This window comes from Ipomoea triloba, chromosome 5, assembly GCF_003576645.1.
Source record: "Ipomoea triloba cultivar NCNSP0323 chromosome 5, ASM357664v1".
In the NCBI taxonomy this organism is placed as follows: Eukaryota; Viridiplantae; Streptophyta; class Magnoliopsida; order Solanales; family Convolvulaceae; genus Ipomoea; species Ipomoea triloba.
Genome location: NC_044920.1, coordinates 20,407,651 through 20,428,263, shown reverse-complemented (window position 1 = coordinate 20,428,263; position 20,613 = coordinate 20,407,651). Strand labels below are relative to the sequence as shown.

The window sequence follows — 20,613 nt, the reverse complement described above, 5'->3', positions numbered from 1 at the left end:
TAGTACTCAACAAAAAAAACCGACCCAATAGCGGACGTAACTCCTAATCCAACCATGACCAGATCGAGTGAAACATTCAAGTCAATGTCATGAGCTAGCCTCTAGCTTGACGGCTTGACCATTGGAAATTCCATTTGATTTCTTCACATTATGGACCCCACCGCATGTCCACCATTACAAACTGCCAAACTCTAATCATTCATTTCCATAAGAATAGTTTAGATCGATCAAGAGGTTCATCAGTTTACAAGTGGGAATGGAATCAAAATCATAGTTAATATTTGATAGATAATTTTTAAAAATATAATTATGAAATTTGATTACTTCTTCAATTAAAATATTCATTTTCTAATTAAAAACGGGTATCATTGCATAGAAAAGTACTCCGTATTACATTTTAATTAAAAAATAATTTAGGTTTCTGTGAAACTATTTCAAGCAAGATTTATCCAACATACTATAATGTAAGTTTATTTTCAAAAATGTTATTTCACTTTATATTTTATTTTTTTATGAACTAAACATATTGTTAGAGATTTGATGATGATGATATGTCAACTTAATAAGCATTTCAAAGTATATTAATGCAAGATTATATAGGAGATGTTTATGCATACGTAATTGAATATTGAATTTGTTTATTTAAATCGGTAATTCAAAGTTTATGAATGCAAGATAATATATAAGAGAACTTTATTAACATAATACTTGGTAAATAAATGTATTAACTTTATTTTGTAGTATAACTTTGATATTTAATTACAAGATAGTGTAGAAATAAAACAATAAACAATGTAGTTAATATAATTAATTAATAAATTTGAAGGTAAGAAATCTTTGCATTGTAGAAAATATAGACAATATAACTAATGAAATTATTACATCTCCTTTTAATTTTTTGATAATGAATATTTTTTTTTTGAATAAAGGCATTGTAGATACTCCATATTTTTTTTGTTGTAATTACTAATTTATTTAATTTAATAAAAGTAATAAAGTGGGGTACTTACTTTTGAATAATATACTCTAACATATTCGTAGTATATGTTCAAAAATATGCCAACTTTGATTGGATTGAGGTTCGAACCTAAGACCTTTCTTATAGAAATTAATTGGTAAGTTAAAAGTTAACGGAATATTAACGGAAAAGATAATATTTAACGGAAAATTTAACGGATAATCATATAATTAATGAAAAATATAAATCTAAACAATCTATCATCCATTTGATTTAATAATTTGACCGTAATTTTTTCTATCCATTATAGGCCTAACTTTCTTTGGCTTTTATTAGTATAGTAGATTTAAAGGTGCTGGCTTTGTTATATGAGTTGTACGTAAACATGAATATCATCAGAAGGCTAAGCTAAGCTACCTTCAATCTGATTCGTCCAACCAAAAAATCACTTGACAGCTCAACAAATTCCCTAACTTTGGAGAAATTAATTCTGAAATTTGGTTTGTATGAAGCTGTAATTGTACTAAATTTTTTGCATTCGACAGAACAAAGGGGATTGAATATTGTACAGTGGTTACTAAGCAGGAGCCACCACTTATTGTGATGGAATCAGTTGAGGAGGCAAGTAGTACGAACTAATTAAATGTCTTAGGAATCAAAGATCTTGGCTGGTGAGGCCCAATCAATTGCTGCTAGTATCTTATGTTTGCTTCAATACTCTACATGGTTGATGAAGTCACAGCAGATCATATACTAGCCAATTAGATCCAGTTGGTGACTTTAGCATCAAAGAATCAATTTCAAGCTTGAATGAGCTTGCTAGTGACATCGTTCCAGTGAACTATTCAATTTGAGATAATTAAAGAGTTATGCAATTAAATTATAGCATATGAATTCATAAGTTTTCATTGTGTATATAAGTAAAACCTCAATTGTTGTTATACGTGAACTATTCAATTTGATATAATTAAAATTTGTGCTACAACAAATAAGGGTTGATTTAACTAAATAGAAGACAATGTATTCTTAAAATACTTATAGTATAACATTTATATTCTTTTATAAGAAAATTCTCATAATTTAACTCCTTAATTCTCGTGGCCATCTAGCTTTTTCTTTTAACCATAGCGTGACCTCTTCCTTCTCTTGAAGCGTGACATCCTAGGTTAAACAGTGGCATCATTAAAAGTATGACATTAGTAGGATTTAAACCATGTACCTTGATAGTATATATCCTTCCTGCTAAGATATTCTACTAACTAGCTACTTGGGCCTTTATTACTTCATTTGTTCCAATTTTGCCCTTTTTTTTTTTCCTTCAACAACTGTGGCTTTTTAGTTAAAGACGGTGGCTTTTCCTTCCTTATACATTGGCTTTTTTCCATTGATAAACCGTGACTTTTCTCCTTAAATACAAAATTACGATTTTTTCTCTAAACCGTGGCCTTTTCTCCTTAAATACAAAACTGTGACTTTTTCTCCCTAAATACAAACCATGGTTTTTCTTTTAGCATAAGAGCGTGGCTTTTGTTTCCTTAAGGAGATAGTGTAGCTTTTTAAATCCTTGGTTTATCACACCGTGGCTTCTCTTTAATTTGTTCTCAGGAAAATTTGAAGTTTTTGTTCATCCGATTTATTCAATTCCTTAGCTTAAAATTGATATCTTGGCTCAATTTTAAATTGCTTAGCTTTACAACTGTAGATTTCCTTGATATATTTGCTTCTTTCATGATTCGAACTCAAGACGTGTCTCCTCATCTTGTTTATTTTAATCGTGACTTTTCCTTATTCCTTAGCTTTTATTCTTGCAACCTTGGCTTTTTCTTGACTTGGCCGTGACTTCATCAACTTCTGTGGCTTCTTCATTTTAATTTCCTGGACTTGTTAAGTTGACTAAAAAAACCAAATAAAATACAAAATAAATAGGGGATTAAATTTTTCATCGTAAAATACATTTTTGACTCATCAAAATCTAATTTCAATTTATTACTTAATTCCTTCATCAACTAACATATATTCTTGTACCATTTAATCAACTCATCAATTCAATTCTATTGAATAAGGTTAATAAGAAAATGTATAAAGCCACTCAAAATATATAAAATTAAATACGCACAAATATTTATATTTCTACCAAATTATATAATAGTCAATATTGTTAAGGTTCTAATGAAAATATAAAATATGTCGATGTATTTATGGCTATGTTTGGCAAACCTAGCTGAAAAGGTAGCTGAAAGTTGAAAAGTAGCTGAAAACTGAAAAACTATAAGCTCGAAGCTGAAATCTGAAGAGCTGTTATGCTTAAAAGTGTTTGGTAAAATTAGCTTTTTGATAAGTTGAAAAATGTAAAAAGACTAAAAAGGACATCTTCGTACAATTTAAATAATTTTAAATTTAAATAGGTTTGTTTATATATTAATATAAAATAATGAAATCAATATATTTAAATAAACTATAAAGTAAGAACATATATTTGAAAATATATAAAGTAAAAAAAAATATTTATAATTATAAGATTAGTTCATACAAAAATTAATGTTCAAACATAAATATTAAACTGAAATTACAACCAAACATAATGAAAATAAAATGTCAAAAGGGTTTTAATTGAGAAAGGTAAATGATGTCATTTATTTAAAATAATAAGGATAAAGATGGAAAAAAGTTAAAAAGCTACTAGCTTTGAAAAGCTACCCCAAGTAGCGTTTCAAAATAAGCTTTTATTTTAAGCTACTAGCTTATTTTGAGAACATTACCAAACAGAGCTTATAGCTTATTAGTAGCTTAAAATAAGCTATAAGCTTCTAAATAAGCTCTGCCAAACAGAGCCTATATATTGATAATTTGTATATCTTAATTTCTTCCTTGTACAATAATAAAATATTTTCAAATTATCATACTTCCTTTTTAGTTTTTGCCTTTAAGTTCAATTTTTGGTAACAAAATATTATTTTAACTTATTATTATTCCTAAATTAATAATAATAATAATAATGGATATTTATATATATTATTATGAGTAAATACCAGTGGAGGTCCTCCGACTTTGATGACACCGCCACTTGTAGTCCTCAACTTTTAAATTAACTACTTTTAGTCCTCCGACTTTGATGGCACTACCACTTTTAGTCCTCAACTTTTAAATCAACCACTTTTAGTCCTCTTACTTTTTGTTTCTAGCCACCTATGGTCCTTCCTTTACAATTGTAGATCTATTGTCATTTTCTCAAGGGCAATTCAGTCATTTGATCCAAAATTTAGTGTTAACAAAGGAGAGTGGAGAATAGGGTTTCTTCAATTATTCTGATGAGGAAACATAATACTTAATACATTAATTATGAAATGACTGAATTGCCCTTGAGAAAATGACATTAGATGTCCAATTATAAAGGAAGGACCATAGGTGGCTAGAAACAAAAAGTAAGAGGACTAAAAGTGGTTGATTTAAAAGTTGAGGACTAAAAGTGGCGGTGACATCAAAGTCGGAGGACCTCCACTGTTATTTACTCATATTATTATTATAAAAATTAAATTAATATACACAAAAAAACTCTTGATATTTCTTTTTATTTGTTGTTTTTTTTTCTATTTTTTACAACTATTTTCCCCTTTGTGGTAAGAATTAAAATATAATAACATTTACTTAATTTGATTTTTTTCTTCCATTATTAATAATATGAAGGCTATTATTTTTCAAATCATCACCTTAAAAATATGAATATCATACAAGAATTATTCTAAGATTAAATTGTATTCTCTTTGCTTAAATAAAAAATATTCACACAAATTTTAATTTTCTATTCCAAAACTATATTGCTTCAATTTGAATATACATTTTATTACTTGTTGATCTACTATGTTTGGGACAAAATTCTTTCCACTTTGAGATTTAAATGCAAAAGTTTCATTATCTAATTAATCTATTTTTGTTGAAAAAAAATAGTATTTCAAAATATTAATGAGACTTTGTAAGAGGAAGAGTTCACGTATAACGAAAATCGTTATTATTTTTGTTATCACAAATTGAAAATATTTATTTTTGATTATAGTATATATAATTAATTTTGTTTTATATTAATTAACTTTCGTATTTAAAAATTATTTTTTATTTACTTATTTTAAATTTTATAATGGGCATAAGTTTAATCGCACAATGTTATAACTTGTTGTATAAAATAATAGAACTCAAACATTTTATACTAAAACCAACCTACTAATTAAGTTTATTTGATAGCCAAATGTGAGTACTGAGTACACAATTGGTTGCAATTTAGCCATTTTTTCTCCCTAGGGAGTTACCATCAATAATGTATTCGTCAAAGCCGTCAAATATCTCTTTCAATCTTTGCAATTTAGCCATTTTTTCTCCCTAGGGAGTTACCATCAATGTATTCGTCAAAGCCATCAAATATCACTTTCAATCTTGAATATTATTTTCTCCAACAATTACGGAGTAACTAAAGAAAAGGAGAAAGACTTTTATTTTCAGACTCTACTTTTCCTGTTTTCTTATTCATTATTTTGTCCAAGAAGAAGAAGATATATTCTGAATAAATATTTTCTTATAATTTTTAAATTTGATTTGTTTGTATTCAATAAAAATTTTAATGTAATTTCTGAATATATAAATTGTATATTAATACGAAATACTAAACTAAATATTATCAAAAATTAAATTGTGAATAGTTTGAATCAAATATCATTAACGAATCAAATCAAATAGATAAAATGAGATGGATGAAGTATTATCTAAGGGCTAGAATTTTAAACAAAGAGGAAGAGTGACTCAACAAGAAATGTGACCAAAATCACAGGGTTTTATTATTTTTGTTCTACATTACTTGAAAAGAAATTAAACAAAGTAGACACTAGTCAGGCGGTGACCTATAAAAAATAAAAATAATGCATGTTTGTGGGTGTATGTCATATATATAAATATAAATAAATAAATAAATAAATAAATATATATATATATATATATATATATATATATATATATATATATATTATCGCTTACTTCTCTTATTTACATAAATAAATAAATAAATAAAGATATATAAATATAAAAAAAATTAGCAAGGCCGACTCAACCGAGTTGGACGAGATAACTCGGTCAAATTCAGCTAAGTTTGCCGCCAACTCGGTCGAGTTATTAGGCGGCCGGCGGCCGCCTAGGGAGCAATTCACCTCGGCCTAGGGGTGCCTAGCCCCTAGGCGGTTGCCTAGGCCGATTTTTGCAACAGTACAAAACACTAAGCCACCCAATTCCAATCAAAACTAGAAGCCAATTATCCCGGCCCCTATATATGTTTATGTTCATGTGAGAATCTATCTTATTGTGTGAAGCTGAGAACATGTGTACACCCTTGATGTTGCATCATCCAATAGCCCAGAACATGAAAAAAGTCAACTCAGGATGCGGTGCATAACATGTGTGCATTGTGTTTGCAGTGCACTACGTGAGTGGATTGTGTTATACATGACATGCATCGTCCACTAATATAGACAAATCCCCAGATTGGTTCTTAGATTCACATGTTAATATATATATATATATATATATATATATATATATATATATATATATATATATATATATATATAAGTGAGAACAGTTGCCCAGGAGCGAAATCAGAACCATTAACAACTGTCCATGTGTCCAGATTCAACGAACCATATGTAATTTAAAAAAAAAAAAAAAACGATGCTGTGACATTTTCGTAAATAGCTTGAACTTTGGTGCAAGTAAAATGTGTTACAAGTGCAAGTAACTGTTACAAGTTTGTAAGTAAAAAGCGCAAGTAAAATACTTACAAGTGCAAGTAATTTACCTTGATAACATTCGTGCACCTAATGATAAAGTATTTCACATAGGCGCACTTAATGTTAACGTCTGGTGTAACTAACAATGATGTTAGGTGCACTTAATATTGATGCTCAGTGTACATTTTACTTACACTTCTTATACATTTTACTTGCTATGCTCAACATGGAAATGAAAAAAAAAAAAAAACCAAAAAACCTAGGGGTGGCATTTCGTTCTTCGGTTCGTTTTTTTTTTTATTTTTTATTTTTTTTTCGGTTTCGATTTTAAAAAAATTAAACCATTCGGTTTAGGTTTAACATTAGAGTTCGGTTTGAAATGGTTCGGTTTCGGTTCGGAATTAATTCAGTTCGGTTTTTGATTCGGATTAAGTCCCAAATTTTAGCGTTTCCTAATTTTCGGAACATACTATCACGTACATTATCCATATCCAAAATCTAAACATTATATAACAAAATAGCAATTCAAAGTCCAAGCATACTACTAAGTACTAATTGTGAGGTAAAGAACAATTGCAACAAACAACAAAAGTACAAAGTAGAAAACAAGCTATAAAGAAATCAAATAAAAAATTTAAGAGATACCCGTGAAAATAGGAATTAAACGACGAAGCAGGCGTCAAGGGACTTAGATTTACTTTTTTATTATTATTTTTTTTATTGTTGTTGTTGTTATTATTATTAGTATTATTATTATTAATTTATTATTATTATTATTATTATTATTATTATTATTATTATTATTATTATTAAAAACCTAACAAAGTTCGGTTCGGTTCGTTTTTTACTAAACCGTTCGGTTTGGTTCGATTTACAAGAATTCCGAACCGTTCGGTTTTGTATTACTAGTTTGGTTCGGATCGGATTGGATTGGTTTGGTCCGGTTCTGTTCGAATAAACCGAACCGAAATGTCCGCCCCTTAAAAAAAACACAAAGCGTGATTTATAGTTTGAATTAGGAATAAATGCATGTCTAGTGTTTTTTATTTGAAAACAATGCATGTCTAGTGTATTCCACTTTTTGAAAGAAAAAGAATAACAATACAAAAGGCGTGATTTATAGAACTTAGTAATGCGGTTGGTCATCTACCTTGAGATGGCACACCGCACATTTGCAAAAGTACAAAAAAAGGTCACTATTATCATCTATGCTAATTAATGTGGTATAATAACTTTAGCCATAAAAAAATCATGAAAATATGGAAAAAACATCAAAAGATTTTGATCATTAATTATATGTAACTAATTGTTTTAATCTTATATTGTCAATAGTCACAAATTATATTTTAAATTCACAAATTTGTAGTAATTTCAATATCTTGAAAGACATAGCCATCAATGATATTAGAATTTTATGAGATTAGGGCAGCATAATTAAAAATTGTGAGATAATTATGTAATATTTTGTAAAATTGATATTTTTTCTAAAAGATTCTATTAATTTAAAAGTCAAAATTTCAACCATTTTGTAAAATGAAAATGTTATTTACCCTTTTCCTAATATTATTGTGGCTTTTATATATATATATATATATATATATTTATATTTATTTATTTATTTATTTATTGGATGCATTTCCAACCCAAAATTTGTAACAAAATTCCAATCCAAATAATAAAAGAGTAAGATTAGTAAGACTTGTATGTGACCGTTCCACGTGAGACGTGTTATAATTCTTAATTAAAATATAACTTTTTTTATGCACTCATATAAAGTATTACTCCATATATTTTAACAAAAAATAGAATATGTCTCATGGTGAGACTGTTTAACACCAGACTTATTAATAATAAAATTTAGAAAAAGTATTTTTTGCTAAAAAATTTTAAATTATGACACAAATAAAAAAATTTAAAAATAAATTTATTAGGTTAAAAACAAGGTAGGATATTGGTGAAAATTTAAACAATTAAAATATTTAATTATTTTTTTTGGTAAATTTACAGGGTCTTGCTCTGTCCGTTTAACGGTCCGGGTCCACCCATGTTCGCTCCGAGAGGCACAAGAGCAGGGGAATCGTCACTTGTGAGAATCGAACCCGAGTTCTCTCAAAATTCTTCCCCACAAAGAAAGCTTACTTGCCACTTGAGCTACCCCATTGGGTTAATATTTAATTATTTAAGTTTAAAATATTTTAGAGTTTAGAAATTATATTTTTATTTCAAAAAAAGTTAATGGTAATTGATATTTACAATTTAACTATTTATTACTTATTAGAAATTTTTTTAATACAACTATTACATTGTAGTATCTGTTCATCTATACCTTCTCACCATATTAAAGTACAAAAAGATTACTACATGCCATCTGAGCACAAAGTGCTTAGATACTTATTAATAATTTGGTTCAATATTGTTTTTATTTATTAGTCTGTACTGTAACATTTTTAATCATTAATCATTAATATTTATATATATTAAAAATAATTCCAAATATGCTCTTATATGTATTTTTTTTATAATTAAAAGTTATCATTTTTCCTTTTTTGATTTCTAGGTAAGTAGTTATAAATAAGTCCAAAATCTCACCAAATTTTGTCCAGCAAAGCAAATTCAGAAAATGGGATACACTATCACCACCTGCTGCACCATCTTTCTCCTCTATGCATTCGCGGTTCTTCGCTCCCTCCAAGCTGAGCCAACTCGGCCTCCGTTCTCATGTGACTCATCCAACGCGTTAACGAGTTCTTATCCCTTCTGCAACTCCTCGCTGTCCATTCCCGAGAGGGTGGGGGACCTGGTCTCCAGGCTCACTCTGGAAGAGAAAATCTCGCAGCTTGTTAACTCGGCAGCTGCAATCCCCCGCCTCAACATCTCCGCTCACGAGTGGTGGTCCGAGGCGTTGCACGGCGTTTCCCGCCACGGAAGGGGAATCCGCTTCAACGGCACCGTCCATGCCGCCACCATGTTCCCCCAAACCATCCTCTCCGCCGCCTCATTTGACGAACGCCTCTGGTATCGAATTGGCCAGGTTAGAAAACCTAAAAATTTATCTTAATTACCTAAAAAGGAAAATTTTATTAACTTTTCTATGTTGAACATATATTATATAAACTTACCTAGAGCTTGAGAGAATGTCTTACATATCTTATCTTTATTTTGACAAAAATTGGAAATGTAGTATTTATATTATTGAAAAATGTAATATCAATAAAAAAAATATTGAAAAGTGTAATATTTTATTCAAAAAATTGTAATATTTACATTTTCGAAGTAACAAACACTTTATTATTATTATTTTTTTATTAATATTATATTTTTCATATTACATTTCTACTTGGCCCTAAGTATTATATTTTTATGAAGTGCTTGGTTCGAAACTCCACCGTAAGAGATTGGTCCACAAAATTTTTAGTTGATATGGAGCATATACTTGAATTATCTATATAATAAGAGAAATATGAAGCAAACAATGTATTATATTCCTTTGATATGCTCATTTTCAACTGAATTACAATAATTATTATGAGAATTTTAAACAAATATCTTAGTTTCATATTTTCATAGATTGATGTTGCGAGTTAAGTTTGGTTTACCCATACTTTAAACTAAGTGGGTACAGTGTACTTATTCATTGTATCTAATCATAGGCAATTGGGAGAGAGGCAAGAGCAATGTATAATGCAGGACAGGCAATGGGGATGACATATTGGGCACCAAATATAAACATAATAAGGGATCCAAGGTGGGGAAGAAGCCAGGAGACAGCAGGGGAAGACCCACCAATGGTTGGGAAATATGGAGTGGCTTATGTAAGAGGCATTCAGGGGGATAGTTTTGAAGGTGGTGCCCTTAAGGATCATCATCTCCAAGCCTCAGCTTGTTGCAAGCACTTCGTCGCCCAAGATTTAGACAACTGGCATAATGTCACACGCTACGTCTTTGATGCTAAAGTAACTTCTTGAGGTCCACCCGGCTTAATTTGCTAGCTATTCTTGATGGATTCGTGTTCTATCGGTTTTAGTTCTATTTATGCAGTTTACTTCTTTGTTTTTGGTAGAAAGGGAAGGGCTAAGTCCCAAATAGATGGATACAAAGGAGATACAAAGTTTACTTCTTTGTTTTTCGGTTTTTCCTATATTTTTCGTCTCCCTTAATGCAGGTTGGTGAGCAGGATATGGCTGATTCGTTCATGCCACCGTTTAAGAGATGTGTAGAAGAAGGGAAAGCCAGCAGTATAATGTGTGCTTACAATCTTGTAAATGGGGTTCCTAACTGTGCTAATTATGATCTCTTGACCAAGATGGCTCGCCAACAATGGGGCTTTCAAGGGTATGTTGAAGAACATTGAAGCCCAAAACAAATATTTTACCAAATCATTGATTGCAGGGCAGAATCGTTAAACTAGGATATTAAAAGGATTTAAATTATTGTTGTTCAGGTACATTGTGTCAGATTGCGATGCAGTTCAGATCATTCATGATCAACAAGGATATGCTAAATTGCCAGAAGATGCAGCAGCCCTTGTGCTCAAAGCTGGTATGTGTAGTTTTCTTTAGAGTTCCTCTATTTTACAAGTCATTCGAGGTGCTTGGTAAATAGCAAGATCTTTCAATTTTTGATGGATTTGTCAAACTTTTGAAGTTAGTATTTGGTAAACAACAAATTGTTACTTTGAGTTTGTTGGGCGGAGGCCGGTGAAGGGCCAAGTCCATCAATTGGTGGTTAGGGGATTGTAAGGCAGAGGCCAGTGATGGGCCAAGTCTAGTACCCTGCTTCTCGAAAATGTGGCTGTATATAAGGAAATAAAGTTGCTCCTTCGCTATGAGCTATAGCTTTTAGTGTAGTGGTAAGCGTTTGATCCTAACATAATTATGCAGAAAAGTTCTGAAAGTGTAGTGTGGTACATTTTAGCCCTCAGTTATTCCATCCATTGGAGAAAGATCCAGGCATGAATGTTTACTATAAGCATATAGTAGCTAATTATAATTAAATCATGAATCTTTTGCAGGCATGGATTTGAACTGTGGTTCCTACTTGAGCAAGTACACAATGTTAGCTGTTGAAAAGAAGAAAGTGCAAGAATCTGATATAGACAGAGCTGTTAACAACCTTTTCTCTGTCAGAATGAGGCTAGGGTTGTTTGATGGCGATCCGAAAGAACTGGAATATGGTGACATCGCTCCAAAGGAAATCTGCAGTCAGGAGCACCGGGACCTAGCCCTCGAAGCAGTAAGAAATGGGATTGTCCTTCTAAAGAACTCGGCAGGCCTCCTCCCACTTTCGAAGACACAAACTGCATCCCTCGCTGTGATAGGACCGAGTGCGAATGCTTCAGAACCGCTCTTGGGTAACTATGAAGGTTTCCCTTGTAAGAACGTTACGTTTCTACAAGCACTTCAGAGCTATGTGAGTAACACAATGTATCATCAAGGCTGTGATTTTGTGAACTGCACCTCTACTGCAACCGATGAAGCTATTAAGATTGCTGAAGTGGCGGATAACGTTGTGTTAATCATGGGACTGGATCAAACTCAGGAGAGGGAGAAGCTTGACAGGACAGACTTAATACTCCCCGGAAAACAGGAATCTCTTATCTCAGACATAGCGGAAGTTGCTAAGAAACCAGTCGTTTTGGTGCTTCTGTCTGGAGGGCCTATTGATGTATCATTTGCAAAAGAAAACCCAAAGATTGGAAGCATTTTGTGGATTGGTTACCCTGGTGAAATGGGAGGAATTGCACTAGCAGAGACCATATTTGGTGACAACAATCCAGGTAAAACTTTAACCCCTCTACATTTGATTACCCGGTTTACCTTTGCACAATACTTTCTAAAGTTTAACAATAAAATCTTTACATGAATTTATAGGAGGGAAATTACCATCCACATGGTATCCCCAGGATTTCATCAAAATCCCAATGACAGATATGAGAATGAGGCCCGAAAATTCCACAGGATATCCTGGGCGCACTTACAGATTCTATACCGGCCCAAAAGTTTTCGAATTTGGCTATGGTCTGAGCTACACTAACCACCTTTACAAGTTCACCTCTGTCACTCAGAACAATCTACATTTGACTCATAATTTTTCTTCCACACCCAAAAGATCGGTTTCAGTTTCAGAGATTCAACCCGAGATCTGCAGGGTTGCTGCATTTTCAGTCAAAGTGAGAGTGCAGAATGATGGGAAAATTGCAAGCAAGCACCCGGTGCTGTTATTCCTCAGGCAAGACAGACAGGGACAACGCGATCCAATCAAACAACTGGTTGGGTTTCAAAGTGTGAAGTTGAGTGCAGGGGAAAGTAGTGAAATTGAATTTGTAGTGAATCCTTGTGAGCATTTCAGCAAGGCTAGTGAAAATGGTTCAATGGTGATTGAAAGAGGCAAGTATTTTCTTGTTGTGGAAGATGAGGAATACCCCATCAGTGTTGTAACCTGATTCTCATCAACTATGTATTTTGCAATGAAAGTTTAATCCATACATTCCAATATGGGAGCATGTCAAGCTATAAAATAAGTTGAACTTAATTCCTTATTGAGTTCTCAACTACTATACGAAACAGGTTGCGTTATACTACTATACGAAACAAGTTGCGTTGTAGGTATATAATGAAAAGTACAACAAATTATTGCATGCATTTTTATGAAATACGAATCAATTACAGTTATGAAGAAGAGAAATACAATTAATTAAATTGATGGAGAGAAAAAACTAAATTGAAGAAATAAAGCTAGTTCAAAGCACCGCAGACCTTCCTAATGATCCCATTTTGACCCGTGAGAGGCTGAATTTCAGACATTTTAATCATTGCTGACGCAAAATCTACTTGAAATGCTTGAGGACTCCTTGCATACTCTGAAACTATGCTGTCTGTTGCTCCACCGCTGAATAGAACTTGATCCGATTGAAGCAAACCTTTCTTTTGCAAGAGGTTCTTATAGTAGTTGTTATCAAAAGAATTCGGTGTCACCAAATCAAGGGGTGCCAAATTTCCATTTCCGGTGTCTTTTGGACAATTCCGTCTTCTAGTGTTAGCAAAACCGGCATCAATGTCAGTACCGTTGCCATATATTCTATCACGAAATAGGAAGCATTGAGCTTGGCCAAGAGTATGTGGCACCAGACAAGGCAACCATGTCTCTTGTATTAAGGCCTTTGCTTGCAAAGCTAGATATAAGTCTATCCAGATTGTCGAAAGGGCTAGGGAGATCTATGGTACGACTAGCCATGGTGGAATCTCTTCTTCCTAACTTCACCGTCCAAGACGGACCTCCCACAGCAACAGTCGCATCACGTGCAGCCACAGACAATACATCAGCACAAGATACAATACCGGGACAAACTTTCTCCAGCTCGCCCTTTGCAGCATCTATAACATCATAAGCCCTGGCAGAGCCAAAGTTGGGCAACGTTGTCTTTTCGCTCTTAATGGTCAGTGACTCATCGAATAAGATGGAAGCATCGCAACCCTGGACAAAGCAGTCGTGAAAATGGAGACGAATCAAGGAAGCAGCCATGCGACGCTCACGGGACACGGCTTGCCTTACAACAGTGCGAATGATGTTTAGAACGTTAGGGTATGTTTTATCGTAAAATGTAGGGGAGAGCTGCGCTTGGCATTGCAAGAAGGAGGAAAGCAGCAGAAGCAAACATGATAAAGCTGTAATGCATGGCGTAATATGAGAATCCATATATATATTATAGACTGATTGCAAAGGAAAAATGAAGGGATTGCAGCTGTGAAAGATTGGGTTGATATGATGATTGGGAATGCGAAAGTGGAAATGAATATACAGTTGTTGCAGGGATGAAGGCGGTAGCTATTGTCTGGGCGATTTGCTTTAAGGAATAGTTTGGCAACAATAATTCTAAGATGATTATTGATATGGAATAGTTTGGTTATGCAAAGTATAGGGACTATTTATAGGGATAAAAATAGTCCTAATCAGATAAGGAATGCTAAAATCACAATAATATAGAGAAAGGGATACAACTAATCCTAATCAGATAAGGAATGATAAAAAGAGTATTCATAATAATATAGAGAGAGTAATAATAAATAATATTTTATTTATATTAACCATTATAATCATTATAATCAAGTGACCATTTAAATAATTTAGGAAAAAAAATCAAATACACCATTAAATTTTATACGAAAAGTCAATTTTAGACGCAAAACTTTTAAAAGTTACAATTAAGAACATCAATATGTCATTTAGTGCATTGAAGCCTAAAAGTCAATTAGTGACATGTGATAGCAGGTCACTAGCGATTCGGCGATCATTTGACAAAGATTATTTGTATTCCCCAATAAATTGTATGAACTTTTCATGTACTTTGCATAGCCAAACTATTTAATATCAATATTCTTTACAGAATTATTATTCTCATGGAGACTAGTTATATAATTCACAATTTACCTCTTTCAGCGATGGTTAAGCAAAGATGTTAAAGACTTGAATTAGAATTAGAGTGATACTCAATATATAAAAAATAGCATTATTAACAAAAGAGTTCGTGGCTGACTTGGTACGGTGATGATGAGTTTGCTTTTGACATTATTATATTAACAAAAGTTGAAGATGAATTTTATAATGGAAGTTGGTATAACACACCGTGCATGCATTTGTATGCACTGTCCTCCTCATTCAATAATAGTAACCCCTATGACCCTATCTAAGTTACATAGCATAAGGTTAACATTATTATATAACATTTATATATTTAAAAATTACAATACTATTAAATACAAAAATATTATTGATAGAGATATAGGACCTGGGTCTATCTTTTGCGAAAGTCTTGGCCTAACCGCTCAAGCGGGGTGTCCATCTTTATGGGTGAGGTGTTGGCCCATTAAGAATAATAAAAATTTATTGGGCTAACGGAAGAAGGAAGCTTGAAGCAAAATAATATAAAATGTGTTATCACGAAGGTTCAAACCCACAACCTCCACATAAAGGGTAGGAATCTCCACTTATGCATGAGAGTGCATGAGAAACAAAGTAGTGGGGAGCATGTGTGTGATAAAAAATGAAGGTTGTCAGATGCCGTCCATTTATCAACGATCGGTGAGTCCTACAACAATATAAATATGGTGCCTTCCTTCGACTTAAAGGGCATCCCTTGGCTCACTAAACGCTTCCTGGTCCATTGGTTTGAGTCTTCTCTCTCCTGCCGGCACACGTAGAGTTTGAGTCCGGTTGGTAACATAAATAGTTTGTTTTATTTGTTAGTCCTTTAGCTTGTGTTATTTATTTATTATCGGACCGCCATTTTGGGCCCTATTCAATTCCTTAGGACTATAGTATTTATTATTTATGTATTCTTTGGACCGTCGTTTTGGGCCAATATCTCAGACTTTGTACGTGCTATTTTGGGCCTAGCGTCATGGGTAATAAAGCTGCTTTCTTCATACCCCATTCTGTACTTCTATACCCGATTTATGGTGAACCCGATTCTCAACAAAACCATCAATTATATATAAAAATAGTAAGAAAAATACTAAAGAAAAAATTGATTTAATGAAATACATAATAAATATAATAGATAAAATTGATGCAACGATCCTTGTGAACATGACTATAGGAATTTCAATAAATAAATAAAAATATATATATATATATATATATATATATATATATATATATATATATATATATATATATATATATATATATAGGAAAGATGACACTTTCCCCTGAATTATATCCGTATAGCGCTTTTTTCCATAAAGTATTCATGTATATATTCACATTTGCCTGCTCAATTATTTTAAAGTAGATATTTCCTCGCCTTTTTGTTAAATATGCTTTTGAAATGTTATAAATAAGGGCAAACCAAGTATTTCAAGTTATTTTTTTTTTTTAAGCCAATAAACCTTAGAAATACTAGTGTTACATCTTGACTTAAGAAAGTTAAGTTGACATCCTTAGAATTTACTAATTATGCTACACTACTGTGGTATAAACTACGAAGACTAGTACTCCGTTCTAGGTAATAGAAGGAGTGGGGATAGCCCAATAGAAGCTTGGAGGGAGATGAAAATAGTAATGAGGAAGAAGTGGTGCCCTCTTGGTACCACTGAGAATTACATTAACAACTCCAAGACATATAGGGAAGAATGAGTTAGTTTAGAGGAAGATCCTTAAATGAGAATGGCCCTATTTGGTAAGTAATCAGCTTATCAGCCAATTTTGACTTATTTAACCACTATTAGTTGTTTGGTTAATAAGCTTTTTGTAACTCCAAAATACTAAAATTCAAAAGGCTACTCAAAACAGCCATTTCAATTAGCTTTTTGAGAAAAGAAATTATACCAAACAGCTATTAGCTAACAACTAATTTATCAAACAACTTTCTACAATCAGCCAATGTTATCAACTAATCATACCTTCTAACCCAAACAGCCAATCCAATCAGCCAACAACCATTTACCAAATAGGGCCAATATATATCACCTCTTTATTAAGGGACTAAATTGGGATATCCAAGATGAGATTGAGATGTATAAATTTGTGGATTTATAAAGAACTAGCTTAGTGCATAAAAAAATAAAAAAAGAATATGCACAATCGCACACTTCTAATTAGTGGGTGAGTAAAAAGCTGAAGAAAAGAAAAATGATTATAAACCTAAAGGTGAGACTAACAAAGCAAGGAGATTGAGGACAATTAAAGGCATGCCAAGCAAGTCCAAGAACAATTATAAGTGTAAGAGGGTTCAGTTATCCAACTTCGCGCTTAGAAGTTTCAAGAGACACAAAATGAGTTGTTAGAAAGTTTTTTGAGAGAAGGGGATCAATTTATCAACTTATAAATTTTTTTTTTGAGGCTATAATCTTTAATTTAATTGAATTGCAACTAGGGAGGGTGCTAATAGAGTGAAATTGGTTCAACTAATTTGGAGTTGTACAATCTGTTCTTAGATTGAGGCTAACTTTAAAGCTCAATGTAAGTCATTTTGGAGCAAAAACACATCAAATTAACTTTTACGGCCGGTTAAAATTTGAAAATTGAAGGACCGTGCGTAGTTAACTTGAAAGTTTAGCACTAAACGCGTCAAAATCACTATACTCGAAGGACATCAGATGCCATTAACTCTATCTTAATTAGTATTAATTCTCATATTTAGGGAGTTGCACAAAATAAGGCACACGTACACCAATAGTTATCATCAAATATTGTCTATAGCGCACTTGAAATGCAGAAATTGTTCTTGAAGTTCAACCCAAAGACAAAAGAAACATATACTGTATATAATCATAGATTCTTTAGTAAAGTATAAAAACATCATGTTTAACTAGTGGATTCAAGCCATTCAAAGGACACTCCATCTACCTGCAATGATTAATTTTCCAGTGTACATGTGAGGGAACAAAATATGAAACATGCACATGATCTTCATTCCACATAAAATAAACTCAGGCAAAAGCCCCAAGAATCAATCTCAAACACAGCTCATTCAAACGCAAATCAAGCATTTTATTTTTTAAATTTTCCTTCATTTTGGACGGTTGATTTAGATTAAATCAACGGTTCAGATCTCACCTCATGTTTTACCTAGGAACTCCTTCGATCTCGTCCTTATATATGGGGAGGATTGATGTGAGAACAATTGTCCTTTGTAAAAAGTATAGACGCATTCACACCATCCATCATGAGGAATTAAATGTTAGAATAATATAATCTTACCATTACTAAACTTTTAAATTTGTAATAATTATAAAATGAACCTACTCTTAAAAGTTTTTAATAATTATAAAATTAACCTCGTATTTTTTTTTTTTTTTACAAAAATCCTCTACTATTGATAAGCCCTAATGGATGTTTGAGATCACTCACTTTTTATAGGAGGATTCTGTTCTCATTTGATAGTTCAATATATATATATATATATATATATATATATATATATATATATAACCGTTTCAAGCGAGAACTTATGCATGCTTGAGGGTGAACTTGTGAACTCTTATCTATCGTTTAGATGAGAGATCAAGCCGTTGAGATGTTTGGAGTGGTGCAGTGGTACAATGGTGCAGTGATGTATATTTATCAAGTCAAAAAAAATTATAAACTACAAGACCAAGCAAGATCAATGGTTCACAATGGTAGACAGTTTCACATGTTAACAGAGGCTCTCATTTAAAACTATATATATGTGTGTGTGTGTGTGCGCGCGCGCGTGCGTGCGTTTAGGATCTCATGAGAACATACCTTTCAGAGAAAATTAAGAACAAATCCTAGCATCACACATTGCATCTGTAAAAATAAGATAGATCATATCAAAATAAAAACAAACTTTGTGGCATTATTGCAATTATTGACTTCAATTACCGTGCAAATTTTAACACTATATTTGCATTATTCTGCACTTTTAAACAACATAATGTGCATTTCTAGACAACTTTTAAAAATATAAATGAAAAATTAAATTTTAAACCTAAATCATAATGATGAGAACTGAATATTGTATTGATTCAATTGAACAATTACAATGATGAGGAATAGGAGATGTATATACAAGGGGAGTCTCAGGTTGAGTAGAATAGCTAGTCCTAACGTGACTCAAACTCAGAGAGTCCTAATACTCCCCTTCAAGCGCAGGGTAAACTACTAACCTGAAGCTTGTCCCTAAGAAAAGAAAATCTAGGACTAGGCAAAGCTTTTGTAAAGATATCAGCTAATTGATCTTTTGTGGAAATAAAGTTAACCTGAATATCTCCATTGGCAGCCCTATCACTAACAAAGTGGTAGTCAATCTCCACGTGCTTAGTTCTTGCATGAAAAATTGGATTCGCACACATATAAGTAGCACCAAGATTGTCACATTTTAATTTGGGAGTAGGGATGCCATCAATTTTGATCTCACGCAGCAAGGACATGATCCATATTACCTCAGCACAAACATCAGCCAAGGCTTTATACTCAGCTTCCGTGGATGATCTTGCAACTGTCTTCTGTTTCTTGCACACCCAAGAGATAAGATTGGTGCCAAGAAACACTGCATACCCACTAGTAGATTTACGGTCCTCAGGACAACCAGCCCAGTCAGAATCAGAGAAAGCATGAAGCTCTCTAGAATTTGACTGAGTTATATGCAAGCCGAATGAGAGGGTGCCTTTGACATACCTGAGCCCTCGTTTTAGCTGCTCCCAGTGAGACAATGTTGGAGCATGCATATGTTGACACAATTGATTGACCGCAAAGGATAAGTCTGGCCGTGTAATTGTGAGATACTGGAGAGCACCAGCCAAACTCCTGTATTTCGTTGGATCTTCATATGAATCTGAATTAAGCAATGGAGTTTTCGATGTAGAAATAGGAGTTGCGAGAGGTTTACAATCAGTCATTCCAGCCCGTTTCAAGATGTCTAACATGTACCGCTGCTGAGAAAGAATAACACCATTGCTAGTTTTGACTAGCTCAATTCCAAGAAAGAAACCAGGTTCACCAAGATCTCTAATTTTGAAAGCAGTAGACAGTTTAGAGAGTAAATCAGACACTAGTAGCTCATCAGTCCCCATTACCAAAATGTCATCAACATATACTAAAAGATACACACATGCAGAACCACGAGAGTAATAGAATAATGACACATCAGTCTTTGAAGCTATAAACCCAATAGAGAGTAAAAAAGTATGCAGCCGATTAAACCAAGCTCGTGGAGCTTGCTTTAAGCCATATAAGGAACGCTTCAACAGACAAACGTGATCAGGCAATTGAGCATCAGCATACCTGGGTGGTTGACGCATATAAACAGTCTCAACCAAATCACCATTCAAAAATGCATTGTGTATGTCAAGCTGCGTAACCACCCAACCTGAGGAAATAGCCAAACTCAAAAGCAATCTGACTGTAGTGGGTTTCACAACCGGACTA

General features: G+C 32.7%; 1 protein-coding gene and 1 pseudogene across 1 annotated transcript; one reads left to right on the top strand and one right to left on the bottom strand.

Moving 5' to 3' along the window:
* The first annotated feature begins 9,336 nt into the window (after positions 1–9,336).
* Positions 9,337–13,217, top strand: LOC116018868 (probable beta-D-xylosidase 7). The gene is made up of 6 exons (XM_031258886.1): positions 9,337–9,754; positions 10,374–10,676; positions 10,886–11,055; positions 11,165–11,262; positions 11,735–12,499; positions 12,594–13,217. The coding sequence occupies exons 1-6, from the start codon at positions 9,344–9,346 to the stop codon at positions 13,163–13,165; spliced, it is 2,319 nt and encodes a 772-aa protein (XP_031114746.1). The 5' UTR covers positions 9,337–9,343; the 3' UTR covers positions 13,166–13,217.
* Positions 13,218–13,457: 240 nt separating this feature from the next.
* On the bottom strand, positions 13,458–14,418 carry LOC116020371 (annotated as a pseudogene).
* Between the last annotated feature and the right edge of the window lie 6,195 nt (positions 14,419–20,613).